The sequence below is a fragment of the Dermochelys coriacea genome, chromosome 2 (genome assembly GCF_009764565.3).
Source record: "Dermochelys coriacea isolate rDerCor1 chromosome 2, rDerCor1.pri.v4, whole genome shotgun sequence".
NCBI lineage: Eukaryota > Metazoa > Chordata > Testudines > Dermochelyidae > Dermochelys > Dermochelys coriacea.
In genome coordinates, this window is record NC_050069.1 from 93,061,038 (window position 1) to 93,082,018 (window position 20,981).

General features: G+C 43.8%; 1 protein-coding gene across 3 annotated transcripts in view; it reads right to left on the reverse strand.

Moving 5' to 3' along the window:
• The window catches only part of CEP76 (centrosomal protein 76), a 35,091-nt gene extending 22,157 nt beyond the window's left edge, over nt 1–12,934 (reverse strand). The window contains exons 1-4 of one of the 3 annotated variants that reach the window (XM_038390847.2): nt 12,740–12,934; nt 1,284–1,439; nt 816–897; nt 166–390 (exon numbers count right to left, since the gene is read on the reverse strand). In XM_038390847.2, the coding sequence (XP_038246775.1) occupies nt 166–390; nt 816–897; nt 1,284–1,439; nt 12,740–12,802 (526 nt within the window). In that variant the 5' untranslated portion in view covers nt 12,803–12,934. Of the gene's footprint in view, nt 1–165; nt 391–815; nt 898–1,283; nt 1,440–12,388; nt 12,652–12,739 lie in introns of those variants that run through there. The other 2 variants (XM_043508132.1, XM_043508133.1) reach the window with 2 other exon arrangements.
• Nucleotides 12,935–20,981: the final 8,047 nt, after the last annotated feature.

A 20,981-nucleotide genomic window follows, 5' to 3' on the forward strand; every position in this document is an offset into this window, starting at 1 on the left:
CATGATTAGACAAACGTAGTTTTGAAGAAATAAAGTACAAGACAATGAACACTTTCACCTGCATTTGCTATATTATTGATCAAAATAGTATCAAATGATTTTAAACAACTCCATAAGGTTAGCACAATACATGACATCTATTTTCAGACTTACAGTGTTCCTTACCTAGGCTATCCTTGTGTATTTCAAGTAAAAAACCATCATGAAAATCTGGTTCACAGGCACATGGGACGGGCTTAGAGCGGAAACGTTGGTTTCGAAAGTGCAAACACAGAGTGAAGGTAGAACAAATTTGACCAGGGAAAGGTTCAGGTTCTTGCAGATGTTCCAGAAAAGCTTTTCCACCCAAAACCTGAAGGTAAAGATACCTCCGTGTTGGGTCAATGTTAGCTGCAAAGTGTAGCAATAAATGTGAAGAAACTGCCAACACGTCTTAAGAAATGTATTTAAAACATCAGCAAAGAAATAAATAAAGACCACCAGAAGACATACTTCCAAAGAAAGTGTTTGAAAGAATGGATAAAACTGGTTCTTAAAATATTTAGCAAACATTTCCATTTATAGTAAAATGTGTGATTTGTTGTTATTGTTGCTGCTGCTTACGTGGCATGTCTTTCTGCAATATACACTGTTTTATTTCCTTTTGATAAACAGGAAAACCTCTTGCTTTCTGTACAATATGGAAATTATTTTAACTGAATTACTAAAACAATCAAAACTTCATTAAGTTCAAATAGTTAACCTTACATCTTTTAAGTAAAATTTCATATTTCTTATAGAACTATGATCCAGATATTCAATTAACAAAAACATACTTTTTTGCAATACTGGAGGTTGTCTGTCAACAAAATGTGTAGAAGGTTTTGGAGTTGAAGTCATCTCTCTGTCATTCATATCCTAGAATTATAGTTAAAATACATTTTTTTAAAGAGTCAAGGAAGGATATCACGCTCTTGAAACCCTGAGAATCCCTCACTCCCACCCCCCCAATGCCTCAAACATCACCCTTCTCACAAGTGGCTAGTATCTTCTGTCCGACTGGATAGTTTAATACTGTACACATAACTTCAACTGATTTCAGAAACAATAGTGTCATTCAATGATGTCAGAGTAAACGTTAAACTGATCTTCTAACAATTTGGTAGCAATTATTAAAGCTAATATATGTAACATTTGAGTGCATTGAGCTTTCACTTTCTAGGGAAAGAATTCCACAATGCCAAGATGATGATATTTTCACTCTATTCACATATCACATATTTTCTTTTTCAAAAGTTACTCACGGTTACAAATGTAAGTTCTTTCATAACATCATCAATGATTCCTCGTCGTCTTAGGGCTTTCATCAGATCTTCTGCTGATAACTGTTGATGCTCAGGCGCTAATTCTTCACGTATAGTCTCAGCAAGTACTTCTCGGATTCTGCCATGGACATCCATCTAAACAGAATACTCTATTACCTCTGGGGGAATTCTGTGCTACTGCATGCGTGCACAATTAATGAGCCCCGCAGATTTCTAATTTTTGCACAGAAAAAAGCTTCTGCCTTATTCTTGCTGTTCTGCCTTATACCCACCAGAGGGCACTGTGGAGCTAGAACAAAGCTGCACCTCACAGCTAGCTAAGGAAGAGAAAGCCTGTCTTTTTTACCGCGGCTGTGGCCAGGTCAGGAGACAAGGGCTATGGGGAGACAGACAGCGTACGGTGCTGGGGTGGGGGGGTCAGACAGGGGCTCATAAGGGCTGGTGTGGGAGGACAGTCTGGGGCAGGGGCTGAATGGGAGTGGAGGCACAGGGATATGTGCAGGGTGGGGAGGAGGTGCAGAGACACATGGGGATGGGGGAGGGGGGTACAGGGAGACATAGGGACAGAGGGTGACTGCATGAGGGCACAGAGACACATGGTAATGGGGGAGGCGGTGCAGAGCTACATAGGGACAGGGGAGTGGCTGGATAAGGGCACGGAGATACATGGGGACAGGGGCAGATGTGCCTGACTGAATGGGAGAGTCTAGGGGTCAGCCAGGGTCTTCATGGGGGAAGCTCCCCAACAATCCCTCTCCACCCCCCCCAAAAAACCTGTTCCATACTTTTCCCACCCATACCAAACAACCCTCCAAGTTCAAACCCAGGCTCTTCCCCAACAATTTACTTCCCTCTCCCTCAGCTCCTCTGTTACCCCTGACTCCCCTAAGCCTTTGCACTTCTTCTGAGGGGTGCAGGAAATACGGTTCTGTATTGTAGTTTAAACTAATTATTACTCAGAGCTCTGTATTAATATGCCTAGTAAGGAATCTATTTGTCAAAAAACACTTCCTGAATCTTGTGTGTCTGTATTGTTACAGACGTACATGCTGATAGGTATTTTGAAATAAATGACCAAAAATAATTGAAACTGGTATGATTATATTGTGTTATTTTGACAAATAAAATATGCAGAATTTTTCAGAATTTTAAAATATTGTGCGCAAAATTTTAAATATTTTGGTGCAGAATTCCACCAGGAGTATCTTGATATTACATCCTGTACAACAATCTACCCAATCTCCGACAGGATTTAAAAACACTAATTCTTTGATACTCCTACAATATTTAAATTAAGCCATATCCCTTAATAAAAGTATAGTGCTCTGAGAATTACCCACTTCTGAGCAGCATGGTAGTGGATTAAAATTAACAGTCCTGCAAAAAAACAGCAGTCCAGATGAAACAGTAATACAGTACACAATGTATTTCCCATTTTGATTGTGGGGAGAATGGTCATCACCGGTTTCCAAAAACAGGAGAAATCACAAAATACTTCCTTACATTATATTGGTAATTTTGCAGCTGCCTTTCACCTTCACTTCCAAATTGCAAATATAATGACTTTTATTTGCTAATAATTTGTCAGCAGTCATTAAAACTAATAAAAACAACACTTGAGTGCACTGAGCTTCCTCTCTCTATTGAAAGCATTTCTACATTCCCAATAACAGTAGAGGATTTCAACTAACTCCATACTGACTGGGTATAACACAGGACCGAATGCAGATATACAATTTCTAGACACATTAAGGACTGCTTCTTAGAGCAGCTAGCCTTGGAACCCATAAGGGGAGAGGCAATTCTTGATTTAGTCTAGGCACGGCCGTCCCTAGGAGGGTGCAGGTCCTGGGACAAATCAGCCACTAGTCTCCTCTCCTCACCGTCTGCCGCTTACCTCCTCACACACACACCCCGCTACCCATCTCCCTGCCGTCCTACCGCTTGCCTTCCCGCTATCTGTCCGGTGCTCCCCCGTCTGCCCACCCCACTGCTCTCCTCCTCGCTGTCCATCCAGCATGCCCCTGCAGTCCGCCACTCTCCTTCTCGCCATCCGCCTGCCTCCCTGTTCACCTCCTCAGCCCGCTTGTCCACCTCACCTCCCCACCTGCCTCCTCACCTAAATATTGGGACAAATGGCATCTTGATCATACACCGGTCGGGACGCAGGACAAAGGGCTAAACATCGGGACACTCCCGATTTTATCAAAGAATGGGGCCCCCCAAAGCACAGAGCAGTCACCCCGATTCACCCTACCCAAGGGACAGCTCTGGTCCTAGGTGGAGCATAGGATCTGGTCCAAGAGGTAAATATAGCTGAACCACTTAGTAATAGTGACTGTAATGTAATTAAATTTAACATCCGGGGGGGATAGAATCTGAAAGAAATCCACAAAAGTATAATTTAACTTCAAAAAGAGGAACAACAAAAATAAGAAAGCTAGTTAAATGGAAATTAAAAGGAACAGTCACAAAAGTGAAATGCCTGCAAGCTGCATGGGAACAATTTAAAAACACCATAACAGAAGCTCAAACTAAATGCATATATTTAAAAAAAAACAGTAAAAGGACCAAAAAAATGGCACCATGGCTAAAAGGAGTAAGAGAGGAAGTTAGAGACAAAAAGGCATCCTTTAAAAATTTGAAGTCAAATCCTACCGAGAAAAATAGAAAGGAGCATAAATCCTGGCAAGTAAAAAATATAATTAGACAGGTAAAAAAAGATAAGCAACTAGCAAAACACTCAAACTAAAGCAAAAATATCTAAAGTACATCAGAAGCAGGAAGCCTGCCAATCAGTGGGAAAAATGCACGATCAAGGTGGTAAGGATCACTCAAAGACGACAAAATTGTTGCAGAGAAGCTAAATGAATTCTTTGCATCGGCCTTCACTGCAGAGAATGGTGAGGGAGATTCCCAGACTAAGCCATTCTTTTTAGGTGACAAATCTAACGACTATCCCAGAATGAGGTGTAAACAAAGATTATTTTAGAACAAATTGATAAATTAACAGTAATAAGCCACCAGGATCACATGGTAGAGTTCTGAAGAAACTCAAATATGAAATTGCAGAACTACTAATGGTAGTATGTTAAATATTGTTTAAACCAGCCTCCGTACCAGATGACCGGAGGATAGCTAATGTAACACCGATTTTTAAAAAATGGTTCAGAGGTGATCCTGGCAATTTCAGGCCAGTAAACCTAACCTCAGTAGCAGGCAAATTGGTTGAAAAATATAGTAAAGAACAGAATTATCAGACACATAGATGAACACAGTATGTTGAGTACTCCTGGGGGAATTCTGTGCCAAAATATTAAAAATTCTGCCCATTTTATCTATCAAAATAATGCAATATAATCATACCAGTTTCATTTATTTTGGTAATTTATTTAAACTACAATACAATAAATGGAGAATGGGACTGGGGAGCACTGGAGGGAATCCCCAGATCTCTTTGTCTAATAGTAATGTAGCTAGGTTTGACCCTTTATTTCTAGTTATTGGTCAACAAATATATGCAGGCATACGCTCAGTGCTACATCATAGGCAACTGAAGAGCAAGTGAGGGCTGGGGAATCAAACTCACAATTTATATTGACTACTGACCATCTCCAAAAAGGTATCGAACAGTTAATGGAGAACATTTTGACAGGATTTTTCTTCAGTCCAAAAATTTAGACCAGTTCTAATCACTAAAGCACCATAAGCATTTCTAAGGCCATAGTGTCCTTTTCACCACTCTGGCAACATAAAGGAGCCTCAAAACTTTTACACCTATTTTATACTCCTGGAGAAATTCACAAAGACAATGTGAACAATTCACTAAGAAGGCAGGCTGCTACATTCTGCTCTGCCCCACGCCTATCTCCTCAGAAACACCCCAAACCCCTGCCTCTCCATGCCAAGCATGCCACAATAGTGAGCAAGAGGGACAGAGTCTCTCTCTCCCTCTCACACACACACACACACACACAATTGTCCAGCCCTCCCTCCCCTGTCCTAGTGGTGATTTATATCTCTACCAGCTGCTCCAGGCACCTGAACCAACCTCCCTGTGCTGCAGGGGAGGGGCATATGACCGCACTTGCGGGCTTCCCTTTGCTTCCCCCATCAGAAGCCATTTTTCTGCAGGGAAGCAAATAAATCTGTGGAAGAAATGAATTCTGTGCATGTGCAGTGAGTCATAATCCCCCCAGTAGTAGTGGAGGAAGAGTCAACACAGATTTTGTAAAGGGATATCATGCCTCATCCATCTATTAGAATTTTCTGAGGGTGTCAACAAGCATGCAGACAAGGGTGATCCAATTGCTATAATGTATTTGGACTTCCACAAAGCGTCTGACAAGTTTCCATACGTAAGGCTCGTATGAAAAGTAAGCAGTCAAGGGATAAGAGGAAAGTTCTCATGGATCAGTAACTGGTTAAAAAATAAGCAGCAAAGGGTAGGAACAAATGGTTAGTTTTCACAATGGAGACAGGTAAATAAAGGGGTCCCCCAAGGATCTGTACTGGGACTTGTGCTGTTTAACATATTCATAAGTGACCTGGAAAAGGGGATAAATAGTGAGCTGGCAAAGTTTTCAGACGATACAAAATTACTCAAGATAGGCAAGTCCAAAGCTGACTGAGAAGAGTTACAAAGGGATCTCACAAAACAGAATGACTGAGCAACAAAATGGGAGATGAAATTCAATGTTGATTAGCGCAAAGTAATCAACGTTGGAAAATATAATCCTAATTATACACAGAAAATGATGGGGTCTAAATTAGCTGTTATCACTCAAGAAAGAGATTTTGGCGTCATCGTGGAGAGTTCTCTGAAAACATCTGCTCAGTGTGCAGCAGCAGTAAAAAAATCTAATAGAATATTAGGAACCATTAGGAAATGGAAAGATAAAAACACAGTGAATATCATAAGGCCACTATATAAGGCCATGGTACACCCACAGCTTGAATACTGCATGCAGTTCTGTCTCTTCTATTTCAAAAAAGACATACTAAACTGGAAAAGTTACAGAGAAGGGCAACAAAAATGATTCTGGATATGGAACAGCTTCTGTATAAGGAGAATTTAAAAACACTGGGACTGTACATATTAGAAAAGAGATAACTTAGAGGGGATATGACAGAAGTCTATAAAACCAGGAATGCTGTGGAGAAAGCGAATAGGGAAGTGTTATTTACCCCTTCACATAACACAAGAACTAGAAAGTTAGTGAAATTACTAAGCAGTATATTTAAAACAAACATAAGGAAGTACTTCACACAATGCACAGTCAACCAGTGGAACTTGCTGCCAGCAGACGTTGAAAGGCAAGAGTATAACTGGATTCAAAAAAGAATTAGATAAGTTCATGGAGGATAAGTTCATCAATGGGTATTAGCCAAGATGGTCAGGGATGCAACGCCATGTTCCGGATTGCCCTAGGCTCTGATAGCCAGAAGCTAGGAGTGGAAGACAGGGAATAGATCACTCAAAAACTGTCTATTCTGTTCATTCCCACTGAAGCATCTGGTGTTGGCCACTGTCAGAAGACAGGATAGTGGGCTAGATGGGCCATTGTTCTGACCTATGCATGTGAGCTGTAGCTCACGAAAGCTTATGTTCTAATAAATTTGTTAGTCTCCAAGGTGCCACAAGTACTCCTTTTCTTTTTGCAAATACTGTTATAGTTATTCCCATTCAGATAAGGAAATAACTATACCGTTTTAATACACCTTTACACTGGCATAACTTCATATACAATAAGGTCTTTACCAGTATAAGCGTCTCAGTAAAAAAAAGAAAAAAATCAAACTTCATCCCCTAACTAAAATAGCTGTACTGGCAAAAAGAAAGACTTTGACTCCCTCAGGGAACAGATGGCCAGGATCCCCTGGGGGACTAACATGAAAGGGAAGGGAGTCCAGGAGAGCTGGCTGTATTTCAAGGAATCCCTGTTCAGGTTACAGGGACAAACCATCCCGATGAGTCGAAAGAATAGTAAATATGGCAGGCGACCAGCTTGGCTTAATGGTGAAATCCTAGCGGATCTTAAACATAAAAAAGAAGCTTACAAGAAGTGGAAGGTTGGACATATGACCAGGGAAGAGTATAAAAATATTGCTCGGGCATGTAGGAAAGATATCAGGAGGGCCAAATCGCACCTGGAGCTGCAGCTAGCAAGAGATGTCAAGAGTAACAAGAAGGGTTTCTTCAGGTATGTTGGCAACAAGAAGAAAGCCAAGGAAAGTGTGGGCCCCTTACTGAATGAGGGAGGCAAGCTAGTGACAGAGGATGTGGAAAAAGCTAATGTACTCAATGCTTTTTTTGCCTCTGTTTTCACTAACAAGGTCAGCTCCCAGACTGCTGTGCTGGGCAACACAAAATGGGGAAGAGATGGCCAGCCCTCTGTAGAGATAGAGGTGGTTAGGGACTATTTAGAAAAGCTGGACGTGCACAAGTCCATGGGGCCGGACGAATTGCATCCGAGAGTGCTGAAGGAATTGGCGGCTGTGATTGCAGAGCCCTTGGCCATTATCTTTGAAAACTCGTGGCGAACGGGGGAAGTCCCGGATGACTGGAAAAAGGCTAATGTAGTGCCCATCTTTAAAAAAGGGAAGAAGGAGGATCCTGGGAACTACAGGCCGGTCAGCCTCACCTCAGTCCCTGGAAAAATCATGGAGCAGGTCCTCAAAGAATCAATCCTGAAGCACTTAGAGGAGAGGAAAGTGATCAGGAACAGTCAGCATGGATTCACCAAGGGAAGGTCATGCCTGACTAATCTAATCGCCTTTTATGATGAGATTACTGGTTCTGTGGATGAAGGGAAAGCAGTGGATGTATTGTTTCTTGACTTTAGCAAAGCTTTTGACACGGTCTCCCACAGCATTCTTGTCAGCAAGTTAAGGAAGTATGGGCTGGATGAATGCACTATAAGGTGGGTAGAAAGCTGGCTAGATTGTCGGGCTCAACGGGTAGTGATCAATGGCTCCATGTCTAGTTGGCAGCCGGTGTCAAGTGGAGTGCCCCAGGGGTCGGTCCTGGGGCCCGTTTTGTTCAATATCTTCATAAATGATCTGGAGGATGGTGTGGATTGCACTCTCAGCAAATTTGCGGATGATACTAAACTGGGAGGAGTGGTAGATACGCTGGAGGGGAGGGATAGGATACAGAAGGACCTAGACAAATTGGAGGATTGGGCCAAAAGAAATCTAATGAGGTTCAATAAGGATAAATGCAGGGTCCTGCACTTAGGATGGAAGAATCCAATGCACTGCTACAGACTAGGGACCGAATGGCTCGGCAGCAGTTCTGCGGAAAAGGACCTAGGGGTGACAGTGGACGAGAAGCTGGATATGAGTCAGCAGTGTGCCCTTGTTGCCAAGAAGGCCAATGGCATTTTGGGTTGTATAAGTAGGGGCATAGCGAGCAGATCGAGGGACGTGATCGTTCCCCTCTATTCGACACTGGTGAGGCCTCATCTGGAGTACTGTGTCCAGTTTTGGGCCCCACACTACAGGAAGGATGTGGATAAATTGGAAAGAGTACAACGAAGGGCAACAAAAATGATTAGGGGTCTAGAGCACATGACTTATGAGGAGAGGCTGAGGGAGCTGGGATTGTTTAGTCTGCAGAAGAGAAGAATGAGGGGGGATTTGATAGCTGCTTTCAACTACCTGAAAGGGGGTTTCAAAGAGGATGGCTCTAGACTGTTCTCAATGGTAGCAGATGACAGAACGAGGAGTAATGGTCTCAAGTTGCAATGGGGGAGGTTTAGATTGGATATTAGGAAAAACTTTTTCACTAAGAGGGTGGTGAAACACTGGAATGCGTTACCTAGGGAGGTGGTAGAATCTCCTTCCTTAGAGGTTTTTAAGGTCAGGCTTGACAAAGCCCTGGCTGGGATGATTTAACTGGGACTTGGTCCTGCTTTGAGCAGGGGGTTGGACTAGATGACCTTCTGGGGTCCCTTCCAACCCTGATATTCTATGAAAAGGAGTACTTGTGGCAGAGACTAGAGACTAACAAATTTATTAGAGCATAAGCTTTCGTGAGCTACAGCTCACTTCATAGCTGTACTGGTAAAACTCAAGTGAAGCCCAGGTCTCAACTATTTGGCTTCACTGTCCATTATCTTGACAGCACTCCAGACCTTGAACACTCCTCCTCCACATATCCGCAAGTCTGCCCATTATGAAATCTTATCTATGCTTTTGTATCATTTTGTGTCTCAAACTCCAGAGTTCTGCCCACACATTGTGTCTAGTATACCCTCATCCCTACAAGGATGATCTTGTGTTCAAGGGACTAGGCTGGGATTCATGAGATCTGGATTCTGTTGCTGGTTCCATCACAGACTTCCTGTGTGACCATAGGGAAGTTACTTAATCTCTGTATTTTAGTTCCTCAACTGTAAAATTGGGATAAATATACTTCCCAATCTCTCAGGAACATTGTAAGGCTAAATTAATTAGCGTAGGTGAGGTACCCTGTTACTACAGTGATAAGTACCACAGAAATGTCTATAAATAAGCATCACATAATTCTCATTTGTTCCAACATCTAGTTCAAACGTTACCATCTTTAAAAGAAAAGAGAAAAAACAAACCCCTCCATGAATTTACTCCAATTTACCTCCAAGACCTTGTCTTTTCCTACTCCCAATCTCTTTCACTTATCTACCACTAGCCTCCTCTGTCCTGTTACAGAGTTTGGTAAGCTGATGGTGCAAGAGTCTTCTCTTAAGGTCTTGGCTTTTGCAGCAACCTCCCTTTCTCTGGTTTCAGAGTAGCAGCCGTGTTAGTCTGTATTTGCAAAAAGAAAAGGAGTACTTGTGGCACCTTAGAGACTAACAAATTTATTAGAGCATAAGCTTTCGTGAGCTACAGCTCACATGCATCCGATGAAGTGAGCTGTAGCTCACAAAAGCTTATGCTCTAATAAATTTGTTAGTCTCTAAGGTGCCACAAGTACTCCTTTTCTTTCTCCCTTTCTCTGTCCACCTTACTCACTCTGTCTTATTTCACATAACTGAAATCACAGCTTTTCTCTATGACCTACGTACCTTTCCAGCTCTCCCAAAGATTGAGAAGTGTGAAAAACAGACTAAGGGATCTGAGCTTGGTATTTTTTGTGATGATGAAAAAAAAACCAAAAACACACAGATGTAACCAGCCCAGGAAAAGACTAATCAGAGCAGAGACGAGAGGAGAAACAAGATGAAGGAATAATAAACAGATGTTGGAAGGGGGAAATAATTAGGCAAGCAGATACTTGCCCTAACAAAAGGGGAGTAGAAACAAAAACCTCATTTTTAAGACAAACCCTGAGGCAGAGGGAAAGATAACAAGGCAGGATACATATTGGAAGGCTGTTTATTTTAAATCACTCAGTGACCAGAGCCATTGCTTTTCTGACCAAGAGATCCCATAAGGAGGTTCAGTCACCAATTTGATCACATTCATTGTGCTTTCGCATTACAGGGGAGACCACACAAAGGTTGTCATCTGCTCCTCACCCCCTTCACTTTTCAGTCCCCAACACAGTAGATTAAGTGGACAAGGGTCTTTCCAACACTAAGTTCAGAAAAGCAGCAGGAATGGACAGAATATATCTTGAATTCCTGAAAAACCTTGATCTGAAGGTGGCTAGTAGACTTCTTCAGCAACTTCCACTCTTCCAGTATAATATCAAAAGAGTGGAAAGGGGGCCAAGATCATAGTCATTCTGAAGCCCGAAGATGAGGCCACTGACCCAAAAAGCTACCAGCCCATCTCCCCCTTAGCAGTTGCTATAAACTGTTGGAGCAGCTCCTACTTCAAAGGTTACAGCAGATACTGCAGCAACTGCTACCCAAAAAGCAGGCCAGATTTAGAAATGGTCACAACTAGTGTCAGTGGCTTAACCAACTACAACTACCAACTAGCTTAACCAACTACATAGAATCCAGCTACCAGCAAAAATTAAAAGCAGCAGCAGCATTCATTGATCTTTCTTCTGCATACAATACTGTATGATGCAAACATCTTCTGTTGAAGTTACTATTCGCTTTCTCATGCCAATCAACCATCAAACTCATCACTGAGATGCTGAGTAACACAAGATTCACTGTACATCTGCCAGCAAATCACAGACATCTGTCTGCACAATTCAATTTCTATACCAGTGAGAATCCAGTCACATCATCCCATAAATTCATCCATGCAAACAACATTACACTAGCAATGCAAGCATCTCTCTGAAGGCCATAGAAAAGGTGATGAACAATGACCTCCAGACACTTGAGACATATTTCAAAACTTGGCGACTGAAACCCAATGCTCTGCCTTCCATGTGAATAAACATGATATCGAAGTGCCACTACAAGTGGACTTTTGTGGTCTGCTTCTACTACGTGACTACAACCCATGGTACCTGGGAGTCACCCTCATCTGGACGCTGAACTATCGCCAATACCTTGATAACACCAAAAAGAAGATAAAGACAAGGGCTAACATCATACAGAAGCTCACTAGCACATCTTAGGGATGACATGCATACATGCTTCGAACCTCAGTACAAGCTCTGGTCTTGGCAACCACAGAGTATTGTGCGCCCACTTCTACACCAATCTCGACACTGAAATCAACGTCACACTCTGGATTGTTAGGGGATCCTTCAAATCAATGCCAATCAATCCCGGGGCTCTCAATTTTGGAAGGCATCGTGCCAGTCAACATCAGGCGAGACACAGTTGTGGTCCAGGAGTACAAGACCCTGGCTACTCTGGATTAACTCATACACCTAGACCTCAATTCACTCTCTCTCTCCCAACTCAAGTCCAGGAAGCCTTTCCGGAGCCACACGTCAAGGATACAGGCCAATGGAAAAGCTGCCAGCACTCGCTGGCTTGAGTCATGGACTGCTTGCAACGTTCCAGTCAAAGACCTGATTGAAGATACAATGAAAAGTCCCGGCACTATGCCTTCCCCCTAGGCAGCGGGCAGCACGTAACCCCATTTGGGCAACACACAAAAGGCGCGGGTATCTCCTCCACAAATGGAAAAACCAAAGAACCGCTAGGTTGCGACTGTGGTGAGGTACAAACCACGGGACGCACCGGCAGGCTTCGTGGTTGCAGGCTGGCGTGGAGCGGGGGTGGGGGGGGGGGACACACACTTGCCTACCCCTGACAGGCGTTAGAATGGCTGTCCAACCTCAAGGGTCAACCATATAGTCGGCCGGTTGCTTTTCAAACACTGCACTAAAGAAGCGACCAGAGCAGCAGGGCGAGGAGGCACCCCACCCACCGCGAAGCTGGCAGTGGTACCAGCCCCTCATAGGCGCAGGGCAAAGCCCTGGCACCAGCTGACCCAGCACGCGCGCTTTCGGCGGCGGGGCTGGGGAGGGGGAGGGGGAGGGGGAAGGGGACGGGAGGGGGGCTAGTCTCCGGTCTCCCCCCGCCCCTCACCCTGGTCAGCTGCTGCCGGATGATCTGCTTCAGCTCCGAGGCTTTCTCCGGGGGCAGCGCCATGGCGAGCCCCGAGCGCGGCAGCGCCTACGGGACACGCGTCCTGCCCGGTGCCCCGCCCAGGAAGCCAAGGCGGGGCTCCCGCGACCGCCTCCTCTCCCCCAGCCCCACCCACCACGCTCAGCGGCCGCGCGCTCCCCCCGCCAACCGCTTTTCGAACGGGCGCCCAACTGGGGCGCGAGGCTGCCCGGCTCAGCCGCCTGATGGAAACTCCGACCCTCCAAACGGCTCCCCCCGTAGCAATGCGCTGCTGGTGGCCGTCACCGACAGATCTTGAATTCCTTGGCCAGTTTGTCCCTGGGCTCATGGCAGGACAAAGTATTATCGAAGCCAGTGATTCCCAAACTTCAACAACCCCGCCACCCTCTTTCGCTAAGTTGCGCAATCTCGTGAACCCTCTCCTAAAAATGAGCGGTTTCAGAGTAGCAGCCGTGTTAGTCTGTATTCGCAAAAAGAAAAGGAGGACTTGTGGCACCTTAGAGACTAACACATTTATTAGCGCATAAGCTTTCGTGATGCATCCGATGAAGTGAGCTGTAGCTCTCGAAAGCTTATGCTCTAATAAATGTGTTAGTCTCTAAGGTGCCACAAGTCCTCCTTTTCTTTTTGCTAAAAATGAGTATTTCCAGGGATTTAAGTTTAAATTTCCTCAGTGGGATGGATGCGCTTGCTTTCCTCTGCCTAGCGCTTGGAAGTCCTTTGGAACTGCTGGAGAAAGATAAAGTCTCAGGTCCGGCTCTGGTTCAGGCTGAGCGCAGGGGCTCGGGCTGCCCGGCCCCACTCTCCATGGGGCTCGGGCTGCCAGCCCAGCGCTGACTGCTGTGGGCTCGGGCTGCTGGGCCCGTCCCGCTGACCAGGGCTCGGCTGCCTGTTCAGTGCTCCACTGGGCTCGGGCTGTCTGCCCTGCAACCGGGTCCCACCTGCTGCTGCCCAGGCCCGGGGTCCTCTGGCCACCATTAGTGAAATTTTTCTGGTGAACCCCCTGTAACATTGTGCGAACCCCAGTTTGGGAACCACTGATCTAGACCTTTCCTGACACGTTTGTCCCACCTGCTTTTAAAAATCTACCTAGGCAATTTATTCCAGTGCTTAACCACCCTGACAGGAAGTTTTTCCTAATATCCAACCTAAACTTCCCTGGCTGCAATTTAAGCCCATTGCTTCTTGTCCTATCCTCAGAGGGTAAGAAGAACAATTCTTCTCCCTCCTCGTAACAACCTTTTATGTACTTGAAAACGGTTATCATGTTTCAGGCTTCCCTCATAGGTCATGTTTTCTAGACTTTTAATCATTATTGTTGCTCTTCTCTGGACTTTCCAATTTGTCCACATATTTCCTGAAGTGTGGTACCCAGAACTGAACACAATACTTCAGTTGAGGCCTAATCAGCGCAGTGTAGAGAGGAAGAATTACTTCTCATGTCTTGTTTATGACACTCCTGCTAATACATCCCAAAATGATGTTCCCTTTTTTTGCAGCAGTGTTACACTGTTGACTCATATTTAGCTTGTGATCCACTGTGACCCCCAGATCCCTTTCCGCAATACTCCTTCCTAGGAAGTCATTTCCTATTTTGTATGCATGCAAATATGGATGAAATTCGATAAGGACAAAGGCAAAGTTGGAGTCTGTTTTTAAGGTTTTTGTTGTTGAAGAATTGCAACTTTTAGGTCTGTAAACGAGTGACCAAAGAGATTGAAGTGTCCTCCAACAGGTTTTTGAATGTTATAATTCTTGACGTCTGATTTGTGTCCATTTATTCTTTTACGTAGAGACTGTCTGGTTTGACCAGTGTACATGGCAGATGAGCATTGCTGGCACATATCACATTGGAAGATGTGCAGGTGAATGAGCCTCTGATAGCATGGCTGATGTGATTAGGCCCTATGATGGTGTCCCCAAATAGATATGTGGACAGAGTTGGCAACGGGCTTTGTTGCAAAGATAGGTTCCTGGGTTAGTGGTTTTGTTGTGTGGTGTGTGGTTGCTGGTGAGTATTTGCATCAGGTTGGAGGGCTGTCTGTAAGCAAGGACTGGCCTGTCTCCCAAGATCTGTGAGAGTGATGGGTTGTCCTTGAGGTTAGGTTGTAGATCCTTGATGATGCGTTGGAGACGTTTTAGTTGGGGGCTGAAGGTAATGGCTAGTGGCGTTCTGTTATTTTCTTTGTTGGGCCTATCCTGTAGTAGGTGACTTCTGGGTAGTCTTCTGGCTCTGTCAATCTGTTTCTTCACTTCAGCAGGTGGGTATTGTAGTTGTAAGACTGCTTGATAGAGATCTAGTAGGTGTTTGTCTCTGTCTGAGGGGTTGGAGCAAATGCAATTGTATCGTAGAGCTTGGCTGTAGACAATGGATCGTGTGGTGTGGTCTGGATGAAAGCTGGAGGCATGTAAGTAGGAATAGCGGTCAGTAGGTTTCCGGTATAGGGTGGTGTTTATGTGACCATTGCTTATTAGCATCATAGTGTCCAGGAAGTGGATCTCTTGTGTGGACTGGTCCAGGCTGAGGTTGATGGTGGGATGGAAATTGTTGAAATCATGGTGGAATTCCTCAAGGGTTTCTTTTCCATGGGTCCAGATGATGAAGATGTCATCAATGTAGAGCAAGTAGAGTAGGCGCATTAGGGGACGAGAGCTGAGAAAACGTTGTTCTAAGTCATTCGTAAAAATGTTAGCATACTGTGGGGCCATGCGGGTACCCATAGCAGTGCTGCAGATTTGAAGGTATTTTCCACTGAATGTATCTGATGAAGTGAGCTGTAGCTCACAAAAGCTTATGCTCAAATAAATTCGTTAGTCTCTAAGGTGCCACAAGTACTCCTTTTCTTTTTGCAAATACAGACTAACACAGCTACTACTCTGAAACCTGTTATCTGTTGGAATTTGCTACCTGTAGTAGTGTTATAAACTTTGCTATAAACTGCTATCTGATGTAGCTAATTCCTACAGATACGAGTTTCTTACACCACAAGGTGTTACCATTAGCAGTTACTGATACATATGGTTGTTCTTATGTGCTGACTTGTGCTAATTTGCTAAAACATGACAGTGGTATGGGATGGAAGCATAAAGTGTTCAGCTTCCAAACGACCCTGCCTGGATTCATGTTAGTGGGACGCGGGACATGTGGAGGATAATTTAAACTCTTAATTTCCTTAGGGTTCGCCTTCAATATACTTCTATGCTGGTGCAATCTCTGACCATTACACTTCATCAACTTAGCAGGCAGGCACAGGCAGCAATGCACTTTTCCTGTTGCTTTGACTGAGAAAGGTTTCTGATCAAAGGAAGTGTAGATTCCAGCAAGCTCCTGGGGTAATATCTCATTGGAGATGAAAGGGCTTGTTCAGAAATAGATTTTGAAGTCTGTAGGGTAAAGATGAGCCAGATGGGTTTGTCTCCATGCTGGTATATTTTAGTCTCTTGGGGGCTGGGTAGAAAGGAGAGAGAAGTAGTTTTCATTTCCTATTTCCCTTATTGAGGACCATCTATGCACATCTGAAATTTTTCCTGGCAGAAGCAGTTCCTATCTATTTATTACAGGGTGAAAATATGGCTGAAATCACAGAGAGGCATTAGTGGTGGGGGAAGTGAGAAGGGGGCCAAAAAGTCCTTTCCCTCCCTCAAATACTCCCATGCATGTGGAAGCCATAATGTTGCTGCTGCCTAAGTACCCTGATGGAAAACAGATAGGGGCAGAAGGCACTGCCAGCTGTATTGGGCATCCCAGAGAAGCCATGTGTTACCAGATTTGCCTGTTACATTGGGGGTATGCTCATTTATTATGGTTATGCTTCTGGGGGGTGAGAGGGGGGATTCTGTAATTCTATCCATGTACTGTTTGTGTCACTTGTGTTCTTATATGGAGCTCTACTTCTCCCTTCTGCAAGTTCTCTCCCAATGGAGTTATCCTGCAGGATCTAGGTTCCCCAGGGCTGGGTTCTTCCATCCCCAGAATCAGATGAACACACACATACACACATATTAACAGTCTGCATTGGGTTAATCACCACTCCCAAGATCACCCCTTATGTTCCTGGACTCAGTAGCTGGGTCGAACAGCACTTCCAAGCTGTTACCCTCATAGACCGTTGGATTCTGCAGGCTGGGTCAAACAGCACCTCCAAGCTGTCACCCTTATATGCCATGGGCACCACACCCGAATAGAGTATGTCTGAGAATGCTGGGCTGAGCAGCACTTTCAATCTGCCACCATCTTATGCCCCAGATTCAGCACATCCCTATCCCCACTTTCACATTACGATTGTGCTGGTAGTAATCCACTTGATGAGCAAACCCCACAGGATTTTTGGGTGCTGCCGGGTACAAGGATAATTTTAGCTTAGCTACAAAGATCACTGCTGCAGAGAGAATGGGGAAGCCAAAAAACACCCACGAGGGGGAGAGAGAGACAAGCAACCAGCTTAACCATGGAAATTATTTATTGCAGGTAATAACCATACAAGTGGAGCCAAACAAACAAAACAGTGATAATATTAAATCTAACTTAAATTTGATTATAAAAGTCAGGTTTAGAAAACTATAACTGATCACACAAGTCAGGGTCAGAAGGCTATACAGAGAGAGAGAGAGATGGGTTCTCACCACTCTGAAGCTTAAATCGATTGGGGTTCCCAGGTGGTGGTGGTAGCTGAAGGTCCAGGTGCTGGAGACAGGCAGAACCTCCAGCACAATCAGTCAGGAGAAGATGAAGTCCCATTGAAACTGATTCAGATTTTGGATCCAGGCATCAGAGACTTACCTGAGCGTGGGTAAGGGTTTTTGTAGGGAAAGAAAAATGGTTCAAGGGAGAACACTAGATTTGTTTGTGGGACTGATGGCTCAAGGGAGTATACCAAAGTTGTTTTGTTCAGGCTAGACAATAGGAACTGATCATTCCTGGCTATGGGCAGTGTTCCTTCGAGGGAGCTCACAATGCAATTAGGCAGCTTCAGTATTTTGGATACCAATAAAGGATTTTTTACTAGAATTGGTCTGATAACTACTGAGGTGTGTGTGTGCAGGTGTGGGTTCATTAACATCTGGAGCAGAGATCCCCCATCATGCAGTGCTTTCCTGCTTTTCTGGTCCCAGGCTTCAGTGTGGTTCTTGCCTTAGAATCTCTGTTCTCCATTCAGTATGCTAATCGAGATGCCTCCCTGTCTCATCCTTGATGCAAATGAGGCTAGGGGAGTTTCTTTAATCCTGTCACCCTGGTCCAGAGGGGTTTAGGTGCGTCTTCCACTGCCTTTCAATTGCTTTTTGCAAGACTTTCTTCTGATTGGTTTTGGTTCAAGCAGAGGCTGGTGGGGGAGGTCTTTTGTGAGTTAGAGAGGTTGGGTATTCTGCCCTGGTTCCCCAAGAACACAGTGCTGACGGGTAACAAATGCACAGTGTGTAGTGTATGCTGCTACACATATTCTGTACTGGTGAGGGCAACCCTCAACTCCCCAATGCTCCTGGTGTTCCCAGGGCTTCCTCTGGCTTTCACCAGCACAAACACCGCTCATACCACCACTGCTTGAAGATGTACCACCTTCTCTTCCTCCACGCTATGGATCAAGCTTTAGAGCCATAACTGAGCTTCCAGTTGATAAAGTGCTCATGATCTCTATAAAACATGACATAGGTTGATTATAACTGTTGCTACTGAGGATCTCAAACTCAGATAAACCTTAGTGGGGAGGCAAAGAGTTCTATTGAAAAACTGATGTGATGTTTTTCGTGAGGTGAATAGCTCTTTAGAGGTTCAGGCTTCTCCCACAAACAAATAAGCCAGTGAAGCAGCCTAGCAAAAGAAACAAACTTACCCTGCTATTTACATTAAGAGGATAATTGATGCTGAATCCTGCAGCTGACAGAATGTGATATAAACAAGTATCGCACAGAAAAAATATTTCACTGCAATGTTTTCCACAGAAATTGAGATTGGGGGGATGTTCAAAAATACAGGGGCAAGGTGTGTGGGGGGGTGAGGACCGAATCGGGGTGAGACTGTTCAGGCAAAGGTAGGCTGTATGTCACCATAATAAACACTGAAAAATATTTCATGACCATTAGATTTAACTCACGTTTTTAAATCACCACACAAATTAAAATTGGCTATACAAGCCTACTCTGAAGGACTATATCTACATCCTTCTTGGTTTCTTGTTGTAATTTTGCACAACTCTGTTGATGAACTTCTCAAATGTAGTGCATTCATTTTTGGTGGCTTCTCATGTGTCAGATACCTCCAGTCCTTCATGATATGCTCATGATCAGGCAGAAGGCAACTTTTTTCAGAACACAAAATTCTATTCAATGAGGAAAAAGAATGCTAGCAGTTGTGACTGGCAGTAGAAAGAGATGAATTCTTACTTCTTTCATCCCAGGAAACATAGCACAAAAATTGGGTTGAACCATTCGTGTTGATAAAGAAGAAGTTGAAATCAAATCTACATTTGTTCATTGTATGATATTCCACTCTGTTTCAAATTCTCTGTTCTGTCCTGATCACATGGCAGCCCCAATGCTGGTAGTGCCTCACTTCACTCAATTGTTGGTGTTTTATAAGACAGGCATCTGCAAAAGCTACATAGAGGTTGATGGAATCCAAAAGTTGTTGTTGTAGAGATGTAAGAATCACGTCAGTACACAGTACTTTTTCAGCTGTCTTAACAACACATCTTGTCTTCTTCATTTAAGGAGTTAATATAAGTTCCCTATTAGTCAACTTCTGAACTGAAGTCTTTGTTTCTTCCAGTACATTTTCAATGGATCGCTCTCTGATTGATCCAAGTGTAGCTTCCATTGCTTGACAGAGATCTACTACTGTTGTAGCAGATGCCTGGATGGCATTATATAATGACCCAACTGGTTTCAACAGTAGACTTACAAGAGAGAATGGCGATTGTGTTCTCTGAATTTAGTAGCATAATTAGTTCACCAGCCTCACTACTTAGATCCATCCCATCTTGGTAGATACCTTCCAAAGCCATTAATAATGATTGCAGTAATTTTAAGACAACAGCCCAAGGATCGCTCATGAGAAAGCCAGTGGATTTTCCCAGGTTGGACTAATTAGAACTTCTGTCCCAATGTATCCTCTATATTTTCTAAGATGTTCAGTCCTTTTGGATTCTTGCTGAAAAAGCGTATAAGGAAGACATTGAATTTATAGCTTTTTAAATGCCTTTTGAAGATTCTGCAGCTTGTACTAATGCTTGTTGGAATAGAAGGCCTCTGCAGTGTGTATTGGAGAGATTAGGGTTACACTTTTCTCTGAACAAAGCTTGTACTCCACTATGTCTTCCAGAGAAGTTTGCAGCTCCATCAAATGTACAAGCAGCCATCTGTTTGGGGTTCAGTTGACAAGCATTTAACTCTTCTAAGATGTGGGTTGTCAGAGATACAGCTGATGTGACTTCTATAACCTGAACATCTAGAAATTCATCTACTGACCTAACACTGATCGCAAGATAACATAGGCAGTGACTTAATACTTAACACCCATTTGCATTGGTGCATCCATCAGCCATGTATGCACATTTTCTGAATGCGATGAGAGAGTTCTTCACTTTTTCAATGACTGAATCTTTCACTGTTGCACTGCATGCTTTTAACTAGTCAACTGAGTTTCTTGCAGAAAGATAGTGAGCACTTGCTGGTCTTGGTCGGAACCAGTGTCCAACTTCCGGATTAATAAATGACAATGCACATAACATTGGCCTCCAGTCTGTAGTGTGTGGTATCTCTTGCTTAAAGAGAAAGTATGATGTGACAGCCATGTTTGTTTGAATAAACTGAGTTGTTTCTCCAGCATTCTTAACAGCCTCATTAAGTACTTCTAAAATTGGCTTTGACAATGACTGGCTTACAAGGCTTTCTGCATGTCGATGCAGTCCAGAGGATTGGTGTTTTGCAGACTTTTCACATAGTTTGTCAGCATTGGCTTTGCTGATCAGTCTGGCAAATCAAGCCCCTCCACTTTTACCATATAAATCCATGGTATGCTCACACTTTGAATACTGAGTGTAGTCCTGGTTGCCCCATCTCAAAAGAGATATACTGGAATTGGAAAAGGTACAGAGAAGGGCAATTAAAATGATTAGGTGTATGGAACAGCTTCCATATGAGGAGAGACTAGTGTACTTTCCGGCTTGGAAAAGACTATTAAGGGGGAGGTCTATAAAACCTATAAAAT